This window comes from Nicotiana sylvestris, chromosome 10 (genome assembly GCF_000393655.2).
Source record: "Nicotiana sylvestris chromosome 10, ASM39365v2, whole genome shotgun sequence".
NCBI classification, from domain to species: Eukaryota; Viridiplantae; Streptophyta; class Magnoliopsida; order Solanales; family Solanaceae; genus Nicotiana; species Nicotiana sylvestris.
Window position 1 is genome coordinate 70,158,171 of NC_091066.1, and position 19,841 is coordinate 70,178,011.

Here is a 19,841-nt window from a genome sequence, read left to right on the forward strand (position 1 = left end):
CCTTAGACAAAGGCTTTGTTTTTCTGTGCTGGCGATCCGTCTGTTGCTGATTGTGTGAAATCAAAAAAGCAATCTACTGGTCGCTATTTTGTTTATAGAAGGGCCAAAGGCCAAAAGATGATAAACTTCTCTCTCAGGTAACTGAGTTTTCTTCATGTCTTATCAAATACCCTGCTGTCACAAAAATGGAAAAAATAGTGATCTTGAAAGGTTAGACGCAGCTCACTTTTGTTAATAGCTATATTTGAGACATGGGGAAGTATTGCGTTACACTTGAGATTTTGTCATCTATAAAATATTGCATGAAACGTAACATGCTTTTCTGTTTTCCTTTTATTCTGTCTTGTGATACAAGCGAGGTCAGCATCCTTGACGCATATTTTGGGAAAATATGCCAAAAGCATGACACTTGAGCCAAAATTTAGGAGGTCAGGACATTAAATTTTGGATTACTTTCCCAATGTGCCAAAAGCATGACACTTGAGCTCCTGTATTACTGCTGTTAGATGATTATAAGACGAGCCACCTTCTTCTACAGCCCTCATAACCATTGCTTCGATGTCTTTTGCTCTACTTCTGATCTTTTCACTTTCCTTGGAGGTGCTCATTAACATTTTCATGCTCTCCTCTATCTTCTCCTTCTTCACAATTGTATCCTCGATGTCAAAGGAAATGTGCCAGACCTCTGCCCCAACCCCAATCCCACATCCAAGAAGCTCTACCAGCTTCTCATTGTAGAACTGCTCTGCGAACAAGGGCCATGTAAGCATTGACACTCCGGCTGTGAGAGATTCCAAAGTGGAATTCCAGCCACAGTGAGTCATGAACGCTCCAGTCGCTGGATGGTTCAAAATCTTCAGCTGTGGCACCCAACCTCTGACAATCAAACCTTTGTTGTTTGTAAGCATCTTTTGTTCAAAGCCAATTGGCAGCCAGCTTTCTTGCTCATTTTCCTGGGTTTTGTCTCCCTTTCTCACCACCCAAAGAAAAGACAAATCCGAGGCCTCAAGAGCCAAGGCAATTTCAGTGAGCTGAGCATCAGAAAACCTTCCCATACTTCCAAAACAAATGTACACAACAGAGTTTTGTTTTTGAGAATCAAGCCAACTTAGGCTGCTGTCTCGCTCTTGAACTGCAGCGTTTCTTGATTTGCTAATTGCCTCTTCTCTCTTTGAAAAATGAAACAAAGGACCAATAAGCCAGGGTTTTTTACCTTTGATTTTCTGATAAAGCTCACCATAACTAGGCTCTAGATCATAGATAGTGTCATGAATCATGGCATAGCTCCGAGGTTCTGATTCTTTAATTCTCTTCATCAAATCCCAGTATGGTCCTTCCGGTTTGCTTTTCACATCGTCTGGTAGTTGAGATCTTTTCATTTCAATCTTATCAGGCAAACCTGGAACCAAGAAACTTTCCGAATCTGAACTTACCTTCTCATGAGGGGTATACAGCTTCAAACAATGTTCCACACACTGGAACATAACGTTTGTCGAGTAAAACATTAGTCTAGGTATCTTCAGTTGCTCAGCTACACCCACAGTCCATGGAAAGAACAAGTCTGAAATGATGCTATGGGGACGAAGCTCAAAGATAAGATCTTCCATGGGTTTTTGCAGCAAAGCAATACCCATAAATACACCTGTAGCCATTTCTGTGGTTGTGGCTGCACTGAAGTTCTCGATTCCTTCGGGTATGCCAACTTCAGCTGATGGGAACTCGAGTTTGTGAACGTATATTTGGTGTCCAGAATCGATGGCATGATCGGTGGAGGACTCGAAAAGGAGGGGGTGGTGATAATACTAACTTTGACACCATGGCTAGCAAAAAGTCTGGCTGTATCAACTAAGGGGATCATATGACTTGGTGTCAAATATGGAATGAAAACTACATGGAGTTCACCATTTTCTTGCGCCATGACTGACTAGTAGTCACTGGTTAGAGGGCTTTGAAAATGGAGGAATGGTATACCTACACTCATATAGCTTATTGGGTTTAAAAAATGTTGATTAAGTTTCATTGAAGTCACCGCCGAGTTGTTGTTGATCGTTTGACTGGAGAATATGTCGTAACAAGAAGACTTTGGCCTGCTTTAACAATTACAAGATAGAATCCAAAGGGAAAGCTGTATACTCAAAAGTGCCAATTTTTAGACGGTTTTGACTTGTATGGACACCCTTCAATCACATAGTAGTACTATTTACTCGCTTTCTAACCTTAAAAAAGAATATTAAAACTCCATTTGGCCTATTGTACTAGGTCACAGGACTGCAATAATCGCCAGCAGCAGCAATAGGGGATTCTGCCGACCGAAGTACTGTCTTGTTGGCATATCGGATCCTCCAAAAATTATGCATTTTTGGAAGATTCAACACAAGTGTGGCGATACTTTTGGAGGATGATTCGAGTAACATAGCCGACGACAAACATCCTTGTTTCATTGGCAGTAGCACTAATGTTGCAGGTGGCTAATTGCCTGTTTGGTCGAGCTTCTAAAATCAGCTTATTTTGATAAGTGCTTTTAGAAAAAAGTACTTTTGGTGAGAAACAATTTGTGTTTGACTACTTAGTTTGAAAAGTACTTTTGAGTAGCAATTAATGTTTGACCAAACTTTTAAAAAGTGATTTTAAGTGTATTTTTCTCAAAAGTATTTTTGGGGATAAGCTATTTTTTTTTTTTTTTGCTTCTCCTCTGAAGCGCTTTTTTTTTTCTTCCAAGAGCTTGGTCAAATACCTTAAATTTAAAGAAAAAGAATACTTTTAGCTCAAAAGAAACTTGACCAAACAGGTTATAAGTGTTGTCCTCTTTCTCATATATGTTACGCGTTTCAGTGGTCTTTAAATTGTACTTAACTGTAACATCCCTACCAACCTTGTCCTCTAGAAACCCCAAGTTTTAGGCGCTTGTTTGAATTAACAAGTAGTGTGTCATGTCCTTAATCATTAACTAAGTACACATGTGGCACTTGACAACTCGCTCACGATCTTGCACAATTTGCTCACGTTCTTGATATGCCAAGTCAGTTTTACTACACTTAAGAGCTCTAAGGAATGTTAGAACACATGAGAACTGCCAAAGGAAACTTTTGTATTAGAGAGAACTTGATTGTTTTGCTTGATGAATTTACAAATGAATGATCCCCTTTATATGCTAGTCTCGTAGGGACTAGAATGTAAATATTAATTATTACACAAGTCTTTAATATTTACAAGTAAGTCCATTCTCTAGAATTTCTACATAGCTAGAATCTTCCAAGAACTTTTTTAGCAACTTCATGGGGTTCTTAGGTCTTCCACGAGAAATCTTCATATTTCTCTAGAACCTTTCCACATGTACTAATTTATTTCATATGTAAGTTTTTCATATCGTAAAAATATATGCTAAGTGGTACGTATATGGCATGATGACGTAACGGTCATGAGTAAGTGACTGATTATTACTTTCACTTTTGAATGCTGACTTAACCATTAACAAAGAAGAGTGAATTAAGTGGAGCTACCAGAGCACTGAGGGTTATACCTTTTGTGAAGTCAGTTTTTCATCAAACTTTAATTAGTCCAATAAATAGATAAGATCCGTAAAGTTAAGAAATTGGTGCCTAACAGAAGGTTATTGATTGAATATGGAACTGAGTAACGATTAATTACTTTCCTTTCTCATTTATTTAAGAGGAATCTTTATAAACCACTATAGTTCAGAGTTTAGTAATTATAATTTGCCTAATTATAATCCGTAATTATTATTTAATTGCTACTAACTTGTATCACTTGTATTCAAATGGGAAAAGAATACAATCTGTGCCAACTGTATTTATTTGCGTAACGAGTATTTATTTGCGCAACGAATATAACTAAGGCGAAATATAGGAAAATAAAGTGTTCTTGTTGAGAGTCGAACTCAAGACCTCCGTTAACTAAGCGGACGCTCGAATTAATTGAGCTACAAGAGCAATATTTTAGTTCAAAATAACTAATTTCTTATTTCATGAATTTGATATAAAATTCAAATATAACTATGAATAGTAAATTTGCTAAAGTATAATTACGAATAATAAATAAAATGTACATGTTTGATGTGTCTGCGTAATTTTCCCTTCATTTAATCAAGAAAAAAGAAAGGGCCAATTGAAAGCAGTGGATGAGAGATTATCGTGATAAGAATAAGAAAAGATTAGATCAATCAAAGGATTATTAGGAGTCCTCTGTCCCAAATCCACGTATCTAGCTTTTTAACAATTGAATTATCTCATCAACCACCAAAGAGTAAGACGGATGAGATTCTTCCACCCTTATTCCGATGTTTCGAATTTGAATTATGAATTTTTTTTTGTAGGGAACACTTTTTCGTAAATTGATCTTATGTAACGCATATTCGAATTAATCGAGATCTCATCACAGACTCCAATAGAAATAACGTAATTGGCTTTATAATACTTGTATGAGTCAAAATCTAACCAGACAAGAATCGGCGTGGAAAGAGACGGCGAAAAGTTACTTGGGACTGTCGTATCCATACCACGCTGTAATGACACACACCTCAGCCTTGTATTCAGAACGCCTGAGAGGCGAATTGGATGTTACAACATTTCAACGGGTCAGCACGTACTATAGTCAAATGACTTAAGTACTATGGTTAATGACCGTTGGGTAAGGGAGAAGACCTAGTATATAAACTAAGTGAAAAGAAGAAGAAAGGGGGCTGAACCAAATACATACACAGACATGTTCTCCTAGAGGAGGAGGGATCTTCATCTCTCTCCCCGTGAAGGAGAAAGAAGCAAGGAAGCTCAGATCCTCAATATATATCATTAGTCTCATCACATCAAATGTATGGGGTTCTACTTTGTTAAAGATCAGTGACCCTTTTCATCCATATATTCTTCATTGTTGTTTAATGTTCTGAAAATTGCCATCCTCTTCTTATATAATGAGATTTAATCAATATTACAGTTAAATTTTATGCTTGCTTTGTTTTCTTAGTCATATCTTCTATCTTAGATCTAGGGTAAATTATCTTTGGCTAGGATTTACCCAAAACCTTCTTAGTTAATTAATTTAACAAAAAGCTAAACACTTTTTGGTCAAACAATTTGGCGCCGTATGTGAGGATTTTCTAGCCAAAATCTTAGTTCCCTATAGATCTAAAGCCAGCCAAAGCATCACTTCCCAGTTGTCATAGCCTCACCATCTCAATATAAACACCAACTTGAAAAAGTGGTAGACAAGCTTTTGAAATAACCAAACCAATCAGGGTCAGATCTTTGCATGAAATCGAAATAATGTGTGATATCTATAAAAAATCCGCGTCTCGCTGTGGCAATGGTTTGGTACGTCGTACGAGTACTCAAAGTGGGATTACGGCCACTACGCACTTAGCACGTCCGCGATCCTATTCGTTATATTAACGTTATATATCGATAAATACTTCTACCTCTTAGGGAAGGACGATAGCCTACTGTGTGATTCTTTGAAATAACCGGCTTATCCTGCCTTATTTTTGTACCCGTATGCACAGTGAGTAATTTATGTACGGAGTATAACTTATGTTTCCCTTATTTTTGCGCATATCGGACGGGATTGTACCGGGACCCGAGCTCGAGATCCCAACGGGCAAAGTATGTCCAGCCCATAAGAAGCCTAGACGCCACTAACGACGAAGCCAAACACGAGGCTACCAAACCCGAAACTGCCATTTGAGTATGGGATAAAACGAGTTGTCCTACAGTGCCCTTCTCCCTTCGCTGACTTATCAGGTCAAGGTAACAGGCAATTTTGTTTGGGCTTAACTTGTCGTTTTTCTTTTTTGGATCGGGATAGGAACATGAGCATTCTTACAGGTGTGCGAACAAGGAAAAACGCCACCGAACACATCAGGACAACGTTCCGCATCATGCCATCCCGTAGGCAACGGTCGAGCAGAACCCTCCACACCGTACCATATTACAAAGAACGGACAAACGGCTCAGAACAAGCCGGCATTATTAAGAAAATCTCCATGACCTGGGACTGGGCGGTGAGCCCATAGAACATACACTATCCAACACAAGCAGAACATAGGCACAAAAATCTTGCACGGCTGCTCGCCATGACGATCTTGTGCCGGTTCAACCGACTAGATATTACGAATCACACCCGAACTTCGTTCGAAATTAATCAAGTCCCAGGGTGCCCAGAAGTACAAGCGACAAAATTCATCGCCCATCCCGCCAAAGAAGGGGCTAGATAGGCTGGGACTCACCCCGATGCACAGTACTCCAACGAAAGCAAAATTACACAAACTGGGACTTGCCCCGACGCACAGTACTCCAATGAAAGCAAAATTAAACAAATTGGGACTCCCCCCGACGCACAATACTCTCCAATGAAAGCAAAATTAAACGAATCGGGACTCACCCCGACGCACGCATACTCTATGCAGCAATGAGTAATGTTCTCCAATAAAAGTAATGCAACATGAAAATATCACCATCCCACCAAGCCCGCACATCGCCAAGCGAAAGGAAAGTTTGACTTCGCTCGAACTCACAACGGGTTACAATTTCGACCCCGCTCGAATTTACACCCTTACAGCCATCGGCGATCGCCAAGAGAAAGGAAAGTTCTACTTCGCTCGAACTCACAATGGGTTACAATTTTGACCTCGCTTGAATTTATACCCTTATGGCCATCGGCCATCGCCAAGCGAAAGGAAAGTTTGACTTTACTCGAACTCACAACGGGTTACAATTTCGACCTCGCTCGAATTTACACCCTTACGACCATCGGCCATCGCCAAACGAAGGGAAAGTTTGACTTCACTCGAACTCACAACGGGTTACAATCTCGTACTCGCTCGAATTTACACCCTTACGGCGGTCGGCCATCGCCAAGCGAAAGGAAATTTCAACTTCGCTTGAACTCACAACGGGTTACAATCTCGACCTCGCTCTAATTTACACCCTTACGACCATCGGCCATTTCCAAGCGAAAGGAAAGTTCGACTTCGCTCGAACTCACAACGGGGTTACAATTTCGACCTCGCTCAAATTTACACCCCTACGGCCCCGACCATCGCCAAATGGATGTCTAAATTCGATCTCACTCGAATTAATAAGTCAAAGTTCGATGCCGTCGAATTCATAACGAGTCATAATTCGAACTCGCTTGAATTTATGCCCCTACGGTTCCCGTCCATTGCCAAGCCAAAGTAAAATTCGGCCTCGCTCGAATCTACAAGTCAAAACTCATTTCGCCCAAATTGGCAAATTAGAAGTCAACCTCGCTCGAATTTGCAGATCAAAAGTGACTTCATTCGAACTCACAAAACGAGATCCGATCTCACTCGGATCAGGTGAACTAAATTCGACCTCATTCGAATTCCCAATTAAAAATTAGGGACTCATCACGAGGAAATCTGAAGATTTTTTTCAAATAAGAGAAGAGAAAGAAAGTCAAAAGATATGTAACCAAAGGCAAATCGACTATTTTATTCAGAAGATGTACATGCGTAACAGCTGCGCCTTACGAAAGGCCAAAAACGGGCCCCCGAGAAAAAGATGAAAACAAACAACAAAAGAACAAAACAAAAACTAAGTACAAAAGTTGCAAAAAAAATTCATTCGGCATCATCTCCACCGCCGTTCTCCCCAGCATTGTCGTCATTAGAAGGAATACCATCTTCAATCTCAGCACCCTCACTGGCCTCCGGTATAGCAGGGTCATAACTGCAGGCAAGACGAGCCTCGCGTGCCTTCGCCCGAGCATCTTCAAAAGCGGCCTCAGGAATGCTCCCCGCCTCCTACAAGCCCTTATATATATCTCGTTGGGCCTCGGCATGACCCATAGCTCATACAAGCAGCGGGGGGTTGCAGTAGGGGAAGATTCTTGAGGGCGGGTCTGAGCCAACAACTGCGCCTTCTTAGCCTCGAGGGTCGTAACTCGATCTCCTAGGCTCAAAGCATCCCGATCAAGTTCACCGATCTGCCCCTCGAGCTGTGCCTCCCTTAGTGTGGTCGTCGCCTTCTCGGCTTCCAGCTCAGACCTAAGGACATAGATAGTGTCTTCCAACGCCGTCGCCCTCGCCAAAGCCGATACTCGAGCCCCCTCGGCTCTCTCCAACTCGGCTACCTTCTTTTCTAGCTCAGCCACTTTCTCCGTCCATTTCACGCTTAGGTCAGCGACTCTGGTGGCATTTTGTCCAAGCTCGGCTCGTAAGGACAACACCGTCGCCTAAAGGTCTTCGTACTCCACCGCAACCCCTTTGCCCACATCGAGCTCCTCGTCTTTGGCATTGGGTAACTCCTCAAGCTCGCTGCATCTACTGATACACCACATCAATTCCTCGGCCCATTTTCTTCAACTCCTCCCTAACGGATTGAGCACTACCGCCCGCCCTAAGCTGCGCGTGCATCTCACGGCACTTGTTGTGATACCAACGATACTTCGCGGCCATTTTTAGAAAGACTCCGGCCCTAGTCTCAGCCCTACAAGCACTCTTGATATCCAGCATGTAAGTCTTAAAAATAGGAGGGAAGGAATCAGCAAAAGCAAAATAGCACAAAACAAAGAAAAGGGCGAAAGGAAACTCACCTTCAAGGCCATCCCGGCCACACCACGTGACAAAGTGGAATCATTGATCTCCCGAAGAGACTCACTTTCAGCGGCAGAACACAGAAGGTCAAATTGAGGTACCAACTCCCCCGTGTCCTCCAACAGGTTAAAATCAGATGGAATCTCGAGCACACGAGAAGGACCTTCCGCCCGCACATCGACCCTGGTAAAGCCTTCCTCGAACATCCTCATGCCCTCAGGATCGACTTCGGAATCAGATTCGTAATCATGCACCACCACACCCTCCAACCTCTCATTAGCCGAAGAGGGGGCGCGACCCTACCAAGATGACGATGGATTGCTCGGAACAATCGCGGCAGCCCCCGAACTCTGTCCCCCTTCCACGGTGGTCTCTTCCATGATCAAAATAGGCGTCGCCTCCGCACCCAGGCCGGTGTTACCCCCAGCTTTAGATACCGCTAAATAGGGTCGCCCCTCGAGGACGTCTCAACCAAATATGCCCCCTCTGACAACCTCCGCCTCTTTGACGTCGCCTCTTCGCCACTGTTGCGAGAAGATTCGTAGTGTCTGATCGGAGAGCAACCTCCAAACGAACAAGTCCAATCGCTGACGTGGTCTGCCGAGCAACCAAACTTTGGGTGCCCTCACCCGCAATTGCCCTTGGAACGGGTCGGGCAGAGGGAGCCGGTTGGCAAAAAGCAAGCGCATGAGCTCTCACCCTTCTCACTCCTCTCTGACCTGCCAATGAGAGGAGATTCGACCAAACAAAGATAAGGCAAAAGGAACTACGAAGCAAAGAACAAAGCAACAAATCACGACGAGCCGACTCACCCACAAGAGGCTTGCGCCCAAAATTCTCATGGAAAGGCGCCCATTCGCGAATCCCCATCGTATGGGGGAGAATCACGCTCACCCACTCACGAATATCAACAACTAGCGGAGGAGGTGCTCTCTCGGTTACTAAATCCAAAACAAACCCTCAACGAGGTTATTAAAGGGAGACGACCGACAACTATCTTAAGAAAAATTGCATAAAGTAAAAAAGAAAAGAAGACCTACAGGCGAAATTCCACGTCTCAGGAAACCCCGCCGGGTTCGATACGACGTGCTCTGTTTGGACATAGAAGAAGCTCTCCCAAAAGTGGTGATTTTCCTTGTCATCCATCTTCACCACCAAACTCTTGGCTCCTCGGTGACGCATGTGAATCATCGTACCCCTAAAAAAATGGGGGGCGAATAGGTAAAGCATGTGTTGTAGAGAGATTCCTCGGTCAGCCAGCTCCGCGTACTTGATGAGCATGAGGAAAAGCTTGTATGCGTATGGAGAGAGTTAAGCCGGACACACCTCATAGAAGCGGCCAAAATCCACCACCAAGGAAGGAAGGGGAAGCGTGTACCCGATGACAAAGGGATACGTATAAAACTCACAGTAGCCCGGATGGTGTATATGCACTATGTCCTGATCCGCCGAAACCAGTTCAATGTGATCAGGGATCCCCCATTTGGCTTTGAATGTTGTGAGCACTGCAGCATCCATCCTAGAAAAAATAGGTTTTGGCTCATCTCCAGTAGGGCTATTGAAGTCGGTCCTCGCCTTCCTTGGGCAGGGAACCACCTCATCTACTGTCGGAAAACCCTCGTCCTCCGCTATCTCCACTCCCTTTTTGATTAGGGGTATATCATTTTTCGGCACCGGAGCACCGACAACTCTATCAGAGTTGGAAGAAGCATTAACCATCTTTTCTTTGATTAAAAGAAACGAGAATGATAAGGGAAAAAGGTAGTGGTCACAACAAATCCTAACAGAAGCAGAAATATGAGAAACTGAAGGAGAAGAAGAAGAGTTGCAAAAAATCTCTCTTGAGCGATTAAAAAGCGTAACATTCAAATGAAAGATTCTCCCCTATTTATAAAGATATAAATGCCCTGTGCGGTAAAATCAAATGCCGCCATTTAGAATGGCAGGGGAAATGACACAATGCATAGAAAACGTGTGCCATAATGACGCATGAGAAGTATTAATGACATTCTGAACTGACGTGACGGTCTGTCGCAGCTCTCGAAACGTCACGTCGCTACCTCGCCATGAGGTGCTCACCTCTCGCATAAAGCGTTCAGATTTATCCCAATTTTTGAATCAATAGAGTCCGCCCATCGAGCTCGCCAAGAAACCACCCCAACGGGCGGAGGGACTAACTGTATGGGTCAAAATCTGACCAGACAAGAATCGGCGTTGGAAGAGACGATGAAAAGTTACTTGAGACTGTCGTATCCATACCTCGCTGTAATGACACGCACCTCGGCCATAGCCGAGGTCATGTATTCAGAACGCCTGAGAGGCGAATTTGATGTTACTGTATTTTAGGGGTCAGCCCGTAATATAGTCAAACGACTTAAGTACTATGGTTAATGACCGTTGGGTAAGGGAGAAGACCTTGTATATAAACTAAGTGAGAAGAAGAAGAAAGGGGGCTGAAACAAATACATACACAGACATGTTCTCCTAGAGGAGGAGGGATCTTCATCTCTCTCTCTCTCTCCGTGAAGGAGAAAGAAGCAAGGAAGCTCAGATCCTCAATATATATCGTTAGTCTCATCACATTAAATGTATGGGGTTCTACCTTGTTAAAGATCGGTGACCCTTTTTATCCATATATTCTTCATTGTTGTTTAATGTTCTGAAAATCTCCATTCTCTTCTTATATAATGAGATTTAATCAATATTACAATTAAATCTTATGCTTGCTTTGTTTGCTTAGTCAAATCTTCTATCTTAGATCTAAGATAAATTATCTCTGGTCAGGATTTACCCAAAATCTTCTTATTTAATTATAATTAATTTAACAAAAGGCTCAATACTTTTTGGTCAAAACAATACTAAATCAGATGTCAATATATTGTAATCACAACGAGAAGAAAGAAAGTGGAAATTAAAACTTGAACAAAACAAAGGAAGTGATTGATGAATCACTATCTCCCTCTTGTTTAATTGGACCACAAGTCACTCTCGACACCCAAGTAGCTAATTCATGCACCACCGAGTCACCGACCAGCTAATTGTTTTTCATTTCCATAAGTCAAATTAAATTAAGATGTTTACGATTTAATTATTAATTAATCGTCCCACCTAAATATCCCCTCCACTTGGCAACAAACTAGTCATCGTCATCTTGATCATTTAGACAAATGTGCACGGTAGATCTTATTCCCCACACACTTACTACTTTAGTTGTGTTTCAAAAGCAGAGAACACAGGACAACAATATAGAACCTAACATTTGGTTTAGGGAAAGGATTGCCCTCCAACAATAATAACAAATTCGACGTAATTTTATAAATATTGTTTAGAGAAAATAGGATGTGTGGAAACTATTTATAAAAGTAAAAATATTATTTTTGATAGACCATCAACTTAAGAAAAAATAATAAAAATAATAACAACAGTAAAATAAGATGATAAGAAAATTAAAACAAAAGAAAGAAATAATATTTCTTGGTTCAATTATACTCCGTCCCATCATATTTCTTGGCAGTTCTTGTTACTGTGTATACACGCGTATTCTTTTTTAATTCCATATTACTGTATGATAGTAGTATTATTTAAGAAGTGGGCTAGTTTTTCTTTTACTTCGATTTGTTCATACTTTTTAAATAACAATATTAATCAACAAAATCTATGGTTTGTGTATATTTTTAATGTGATTCAATATTTTTTTTTTAAAAGTACGAATTGAGAACGCTATATATACCCACAGCTGCTTCGGTGTCTCTATACATTCCCACCACCTCCATATAAATTTCATCTTTCTTTAATTTCTCCCTAGTCCTATTCTTTCTTATTCCTTTTTTTTTTGGTTGGAAGATGGAAGGAGGGTCATGTTGTTCAAGAATAGAGAAAAGGCAAAATAGCCAACAAGAGAAGCCATATAGAGGAATTCGTAAGAGGAAATGGGGAAAGTGGGTGGCAGAAATAAGAGAACCAAATAAAAGGACAAGAATTTGGCTAGGTTCTTACTCTTCTCCAGTAGCAGCTGCTCGTGCCTATGACACTGCTGTTTTTCACTTGAGAGGCCCTTCTGCTAAACTCAACTTCCCACAATTCATTGTTAATAATGAAAATCATCAACTTCACAACCAACTCTCTGCTTCTGATATTCGCAAGAAAGCTACTCAAGTTGGTGCCAAAGTGGATGCTAATTTGCAAACTGCAACCAATTCTACTGAGTCCAACTGGTTATCAATGAGGCCAGACTTAAATGAATATCCAACTCCAGAAACCTGGGAGGAATTAGCTATATAATTGAAGCCGCAGTTCTATATCTTTAATTTATGGCTATATAGATGCTTGTGATTCATGTTCTATGAACATAATCTGTAACTTTCATATAGTTGTACCTATCCACAAGAAATAACAACCCAACTAGCTAGCTATAGCCAATCTTGGTTTTAGTACTTAATTTGCTGTTGGGAGTTTGTAAAGTTTGATATTTAACGTTGTTTTCTTTCTTTTCCCAATCTTTATACTGTTCCATTCAATATTAGTGTATATGGTTGGAAGGACTTTGGGCTACCTGACGAGGCAGAGACCATAGAGTGGAAATGCAAGAGATGGGAATTGAATCATAACTCATCAGACACCAAGGATTGCTGAGATGGTCAAACACTTTCCCCTACAATTCCAGGCCGTGGGTTCGAATCATCAATAGCTCCAATAAAGAGGATCAAAAGGAAATCAAAGGGACAAGAAATTTAAAAAATAAAAAAACTCATAGCTCATCACTCAGCAATCATCAATCATCATCATAGAAGATAAAACAAATAGTACAATAATAAGGGTACTGGCTTAATTAATTTAGATTCACGTTGGACTAATTCATCCAAAGAGAGAAAACTTTATTTATTTTTATTTATTTCATGACGTAAACTCATGATCTCTTATTAAAAGGATATAAATTCCATATTCCTACAATTAGTGATTCAAAGTTGCTATCAAGGGATGACAAGAATATCTCGTGCACATTTTACTCCTTGGGTTGTCCAAACTATATGTCGCCCCCGAGTATTTTTCGAATATTAGACTTTTGACTTGAATAATATGTTAGGTTGTTAATAATTAAAAATTTGATGACAGGGTATTATTTTGTATGAGCATATATTATTATGTTTAATAGTTAAATGGATCTTTCTACATTTTTTTCCTTTGAACATTATACAATTTTTAGATATATATATTTCCTACAATTTCCTATCAAAATGACTAATAGCCCGTTCGGTCAAGTTTTTTTTTTTTTTTTGTTTTTTTTTTTTGCCAAAAGTATTTCTATTTTTGGCGAAAAATATTATTTTTCTAAAGTTAAGATGTTTGGCCAATCTTTTAGAAGGAAAAAAGTGTTTTGAGTAGAAGCAGTGTCAGAAAACTAATTCAAAATACCTACTTGTTTAGGATTTGATATTTGCCAATTTATTTATTTCATGTCTAAATAAGATTCTTAGTTAAAATTAATATAGGAATAGTTTTTTTCTATTTCTATTTAAAATAAAAATAGAAGGAATTATAGCCCTTGTCACTTGGCCTAATAGCTCAATCGAAAATGACACAGATTTGAAGTTCTTACCTGGTTTAGCCCATATTGTACATAACTTCAAAGAAACTTTTCAGTTTTTAGCCCATTATTAAAGACACACTTCTAGGGTTTTTATTATTTTCTTCCTTCTTCATTCCCAGCACACCAAATTCTCTTCCCACCGCCTCTCGCTTCTTTCTTTCCCCTCATCCTCTCTTAACCAAGCCCCCGCTATTCTCCGTCCCCCTAACCCCTATGGAGTTACTGCCATCAATGGCTCAAAGAAGGCTCAGGCTCCTCCTCCGTCGTCCAAGCCCATCAAGTCTGATGGTGGCAAGCAGAAGAATATTGAAGATTTTAAAAGAAAAATGAAAATACACACAGATCTAAAAATAAATAGCTCTCAAACTTGATTTGCACCAAAAAATAATCACTAATTTTGGAAGATTTTGAAGTTTGAAACTCTGGTCATCATTGTTATGACCTTGAAGTCTCGAATCTAAAATTGGGTATATCTTGTATGGTTGTTGAATTCCGATTGTTGATGCAAAATTGTTAACCTATTGAGGAGTTGAATCATCCAATACCTTCTACTACAACTCGAAGCTTGGATAAAAAATCATAACTATGTAGCAGTTTGTATCAACATTGTATAATAGTGTATAATTATGTATATGGATATACAAACACCTCTTATACACTGTTATGCATGTTTATACAAGTTGATACATTATTTACAGTAAGTGTAGTGTTGGACATACTATGTTTTCCAGTGAAAATATTGTATGTGTGATATTTATATACACATATACAGTATTGTATAATTATGTATAATTGTGTACAAATGTGTATATTTGTGTATAATATTGTATAATTATATATTTTTTCAATTTATAAGGATATATATACATTGTCAGTGTATAAGGGCCTCTATGGAAGTTTGGCACTTTTTCTCTTTTTCTTTTTTGTGTATGTGCTGTATGAAAACGATCTTGTACGCGTTGGAGAGATTCTACAATTCATTTACTGAGTTTTAATTTTTCTTTTATCCTATTGGATTGCTTTAGCAATTGCATATAAAAGTGTATGAATTTTTTGCCTTCAGATAATATGTATAATTCAGGATTTTTGAATTGCGTTGTGGCTGATTTGTATTTTTTTATCAAATGCTTAATAATGAAAGAAAATCAACAGAATAAAAATAACTGATTGTATAAAGAGGGAACAATAATCGTAGTTGATTGAGTGAAATAAGCTATTTTTCAAGAATTAACCTATTATTTTTGGGCTATAGATTTGCAAAGTGGTATCTAGGCTATTATGTTGCAATGCAGGTGTGTGAGATGTATTTATGTGAAATTATCCCATAAAAATATTAAATTAAATTTGTGGACTGAAATCGGAATATTTAAAAACTGCAAGTAATGTGCTTAGAACGTTTTACTTTTTCTAATTATAATACTTGGTTATCCGGAATTTGGGGGACAAATTCCTCCTAATTTGAGTACCATAACCATGATCTTAGGATCAAGATAGGTTATTTTATCTAGTCATTAGATTTTCTCGGCTATCTCAATGATGTAGTGTATACATTGAAAATGGGTCACAAGAGTTGGGTGAATTAGGAATAAGCAACATATGTCAAGAATGACCAGACAACAATGATTCAACTATGTTGATATCGGATATAAACTTGTGGCCGGATAAGAAGCAATTAAAATATGACCGCTGCTGAAACGTTACAGAAGACTCCAAGATCCATCCAACCGTTATTAGTCTTTGTTAGCCTTTATTAGACTTTATTAACTTTTAATTATTTTTTATTGCAACATTAATATTAGTAATTAAGGGGGCATGATTTGTAAATTATTTACCTCATAACTCTAGTACAAATAGAGGCTTTCATTCTATTATAAGTCATCAAAAAATACTAATAGCAAAAGACTAGTATTCTTTCTCTCATTCTTTTAAGATTTATACAAGTGTGATCGAGATTTTCCAATTATTCTTAATTCTAGTGGGAACATTCTGAAGCTCAGGCTTATCTCTTCTCAATTATCCTTATTTACTATATTTTGCACTTTATTATTTTACTTTATCGGGTTAATTTAATTCATGTGTCTGTAAATCACGTATAAATTTAACGGTACCGTTTTACGGGTAAATAATTTAGCGCCCACCGTGAAGCATAGACAATTGTGATGTTATTTTGATCTGTTCATCTTTTATTAACGTACTTTGAAGTTTTCCTGATGTAAGCGTAAAATAGATATGACACCCAATGATGTCAACAACTCGCTCAATGTTGAAACAAACAATAACGACGAGCCCATGGACAATCTCTATAATGGAGATCAATAGGATGGTTCAACCACTGAAATCTGTCTCGATGGGAATGAGTCAACTCCTAACCGGGTAGAAAGAAATACTCGGCAGGCAAGGAGTCCTTGTTACAACCCAGCCCACTAGTGAGATTGTCCGCTTTTTATCTCAACCACCAAGGATGATTGAGCCTTATGGAACACAGTCAAGTTACCCTTTTAGTCTTGTCAAGTCTGATTCTCTCATTGTTGGACAATTTCTGCACTTCTTCTGCCAATGGCCTCTCCTCTAAGTAATTGTGTTAAAATACCCCATAGACTTGCGGTTAAGAGCATCGACTACTACATTAGCCTGTTCAGGGTGGTATAAGATATTTATGTCATTGTCCTTCAATAACTCCAATTACCTTATTTTTCTCAAATTTAACTCTTTTTGCTTGAAAATATACTAGAGGCTCTTATGATCTGTGAATACTTCACAATGCTCACCGTAAAGGTAATGTCGCCATATCTTCAAGGCAAAAACAACTGTTGCAAATTCCAGATCATGGGTAGGGTAATTCTTCTCATGATTTTTTAATTGTCTCGATGAATAAGGGATGACCTTCCCATTTTGCATTAGGACACAACCGAGTCCAACTCTGGAAGCATCACAATATACCGTGTAGCCGCCCGAGACCTACGGTAATTCTAAAACTGGTGTAGTAGTCAACCTCTTATTTAATTTTAAAACTTTGCTCACAGGCATCAGACCACTGAAACTTGACAGCTTTTTGAGTCAGTTTAGTCAATCAAACTTTCTATAGTAACCAGCTAACCCCAAGAAACTCCTAATCTTTGTCGGTATCGTCGGCCTTGGCCAAATCTTGACCGCTTCTATCTTCTGAGGATCATCTGTTAACCCTTCACTAGATACCACATGGCCTAGGAATGCAACGGATTGCAACCAAAAATCACACTTAGAAAATTTGGCATACAACTCATTATCCTTCAAAATCAGTAAAGTTGTTCTGAGATGTCCTGCATGCTCTTTCCTGCTTCGGGAGTACACCAAAATACCATCTATGAACACGATAATAAAAGTGTCCAAATTGCTTGAATAACCAATTCATGAGGTCCATGAATGCAGCTGGAGCATTAGTCCACCCAAAAGACATTACTAAAAATTCATAATGCCCGTAACGAGTTCTGAAGGCCATTTTTGGAATATCCTCTTCCTTGATCCTAAGCTGATGGTATCCTGACCTCAAATCTATTTTTAAAAAATATTTCGCTCCTTGAAGCTGGTCAAATAAGTCGTCAATTCTAGGTAGAGGATATTTATTCTTGATAGTGGCTTTGTTCAACTAACGATAATCGATGCACATCGGAGTGATCCATCCTTCTTTTTGACAATTAAGAATGGGGCACCCCGAGGTAACACACTTGGTGTAACGGCCCGACCGGTCGAGTTGAGATTTTGCACTTCGCTCACCAGTTCGGGCATGACTTGCCCCGTGTGTTATATTATGCCTTATGTAAATCGTTGGTGTTGGGTTTCAGGTTAATCAGAATGAATTTGGAAGAACAGTCTCAGTTGAAAGCTTAAAATTTGAAAGGTTTGACCAAGATTTGACTTATGTGTGTTTGATCTCAGATTAGAATTTTTATGGTTTGGTTAGCTCTGTTAGGTGATTTGGGACTTAGGAGCGTGATCAGAATGCATTTTGGAAGTCCGTGGAAGGTTCAGGCTTGAATTGGCGAAATTGAGATTTCGGCGTTTTCCGGTTGATAGGCGAGATTTTGATATAGGAGTCAGAATAGAATTCCGAGAGTTGCAGGAGCTTCGTTGTGTCATTTGGGATGTGTGTGCAAAATTTCAAGTCATTCGCACGAGATTTGATAGGCATTTTGATCGAAAGCATAATTTAAGAGTTCTTGGAGTTCTTAGGCTTGAATCCTATGTTAAATTAGTGATTTGATATTGTTGTGAGCGTTCCGAAGTTTTGAACAAGTTTGAGCAATGTCATGGGATGTGTTGGTACAATTGATTTGAAGTTCCGGGGAGTTCCGGGTAGGTTCCGGGATGTTTTAGGCCGAAAATCATAGTTGTAGCAGGTCCAGAAGGGTTACAGGCCTCGGAACCCACCAGCTCGGTCCATACAAAAAGAAGTGCGTCCGCGGTATATGCTATGCGGACCGCCAAAATGAAGTGCGGCCGCGGTAGGTGCTGTGTGGACCGCACAAAATGCTGTGCGGCCGCGGTGGGGGACATTTCACTAATCCTACTTCGAAAACTCCTTTCTTTTGATCTACAAGGAATTTTAAGATGATTCAAAAACGAAAGTTGTAGGCCTTCGTGCCTAGTTTCCAGAAAGGTAAAGATATCATAATTTGGATATCTATAGTGAATTTTATGGCCAAAATACTAAAGCTTGTCACTGTAGCGGAAAGCCTGTGCAGCCGCGGTCGATTTTGTGCGAATCGCGGTCGATTTTGTGCGGTCCGCGGAGGTGGAAATCTGTGGGGTACTCTATAAATATGAGGTTTTGGCTTTTATTTGATATTTTGTCCTAGAGAGCTCGTATTTTGGCGATTTTTCGAAGGTTTTTCAAGAAATTCATCGGGGTAAGTAATTCTAACTTAGAATGGCTAGAGTACATGAATCTATCATTGAATTCATCATTTAATTCGTGATTTGGGATGGAATTTGGGAAGAAATTGTAAAATCTTTCAAAAATATAAAATGATGATTTGAAGGACCAAATGGTATCGGAATTGGATAATTTTCGTATGGTTAGACTCGTGAGAGTATAAGGATTTTAGTGTTGTAAATTTTGTCAAATTCCGAGATGTGGGCCCGGGGGTCGGGTTTGACCAATTTCGGGAATTTTGTGATAATTTGATTATTTTCGAGTGGGCTTTGTTCCCTTAGCACATTTTGACGGTTTTGTACTGATTTCGGCTAGATTTGGAGCATCCGGAGGCCGATTCGAGAGGCAAAGGCATCGCGGGCTAGAGCTCGGACCGGATAGAGGTAAGTAATGATTGTAAATGATGCTCTGAGGGTTTGAAACCCCGGATTGCACATCGTAGTGCTATATTGAGGTGAGGCACACGCTTGATGACGAACGTAGGGTCGTGTGCTATTGGGGATTGTGACTTGGTCCGTCCCGATTGATGATTTTACCGCGTATTAGATTGAAACTTATTTGTTATCATCTTGATTTGGGCTGATTGCCATATTTGGGCTTCGTTCCAACTATTTGAACCATTCGGGGATTTTTATTACTATTTTCTCACTGTTTTGACTTACTACTTGAACTCAGTCTTGTTATTTTTCACTGTTTTACTACTCAGCCATTTTACTCAGTTTTGAGACTTAAACGATATTTTTAAATGATGTTTTGGGCTGAGAAATACTGTT

General features: G+C 39.6%; 1 protein-coding gene and 1 pseudogene across 1 annotated transcript; one reads left to right on the forward strand and one right to left on the reverse strand.

Annotated features, from left to right (window-relative positions):
- Positions 1 to 153: 153 nt before the first annotated feature.
- Positions 154 to 2,242, reverse strand: LOC104239981 (nuatigenin 3-beta-glucosyltransferase-like; annotated as a pseudogene).
- Positions 2,243 to 12,412: 10,170 nt separating this feature from the next.
- On the forward strand, positions 12,413 to 12,850 carry LOC104239980 (ethylene-responsive transcription factor RAP2-1-like). Its single transcript, XM_009794751.2, has one exon. The coding sequence runs from the start codon at positions 12,413 to 12,415 to the stop codon at positions 12,848 to 12,850; it is 438 nt and encodes a 145-aa protein (XP_009793053.1).
- Positions 12,851 to 19,841: the final 6,991 nt, after the last annotated feature.

Bases quoted from the DNA above. Each gene is read 5' to 3' on its own strand.
- LOC104239980 (XM_009794751.2), top strand. From the start codon at position 12,413: ATGGAAGGAGGGTCATGTTGTTCAAGAATAGAGAAAAGGCAAAATAGC.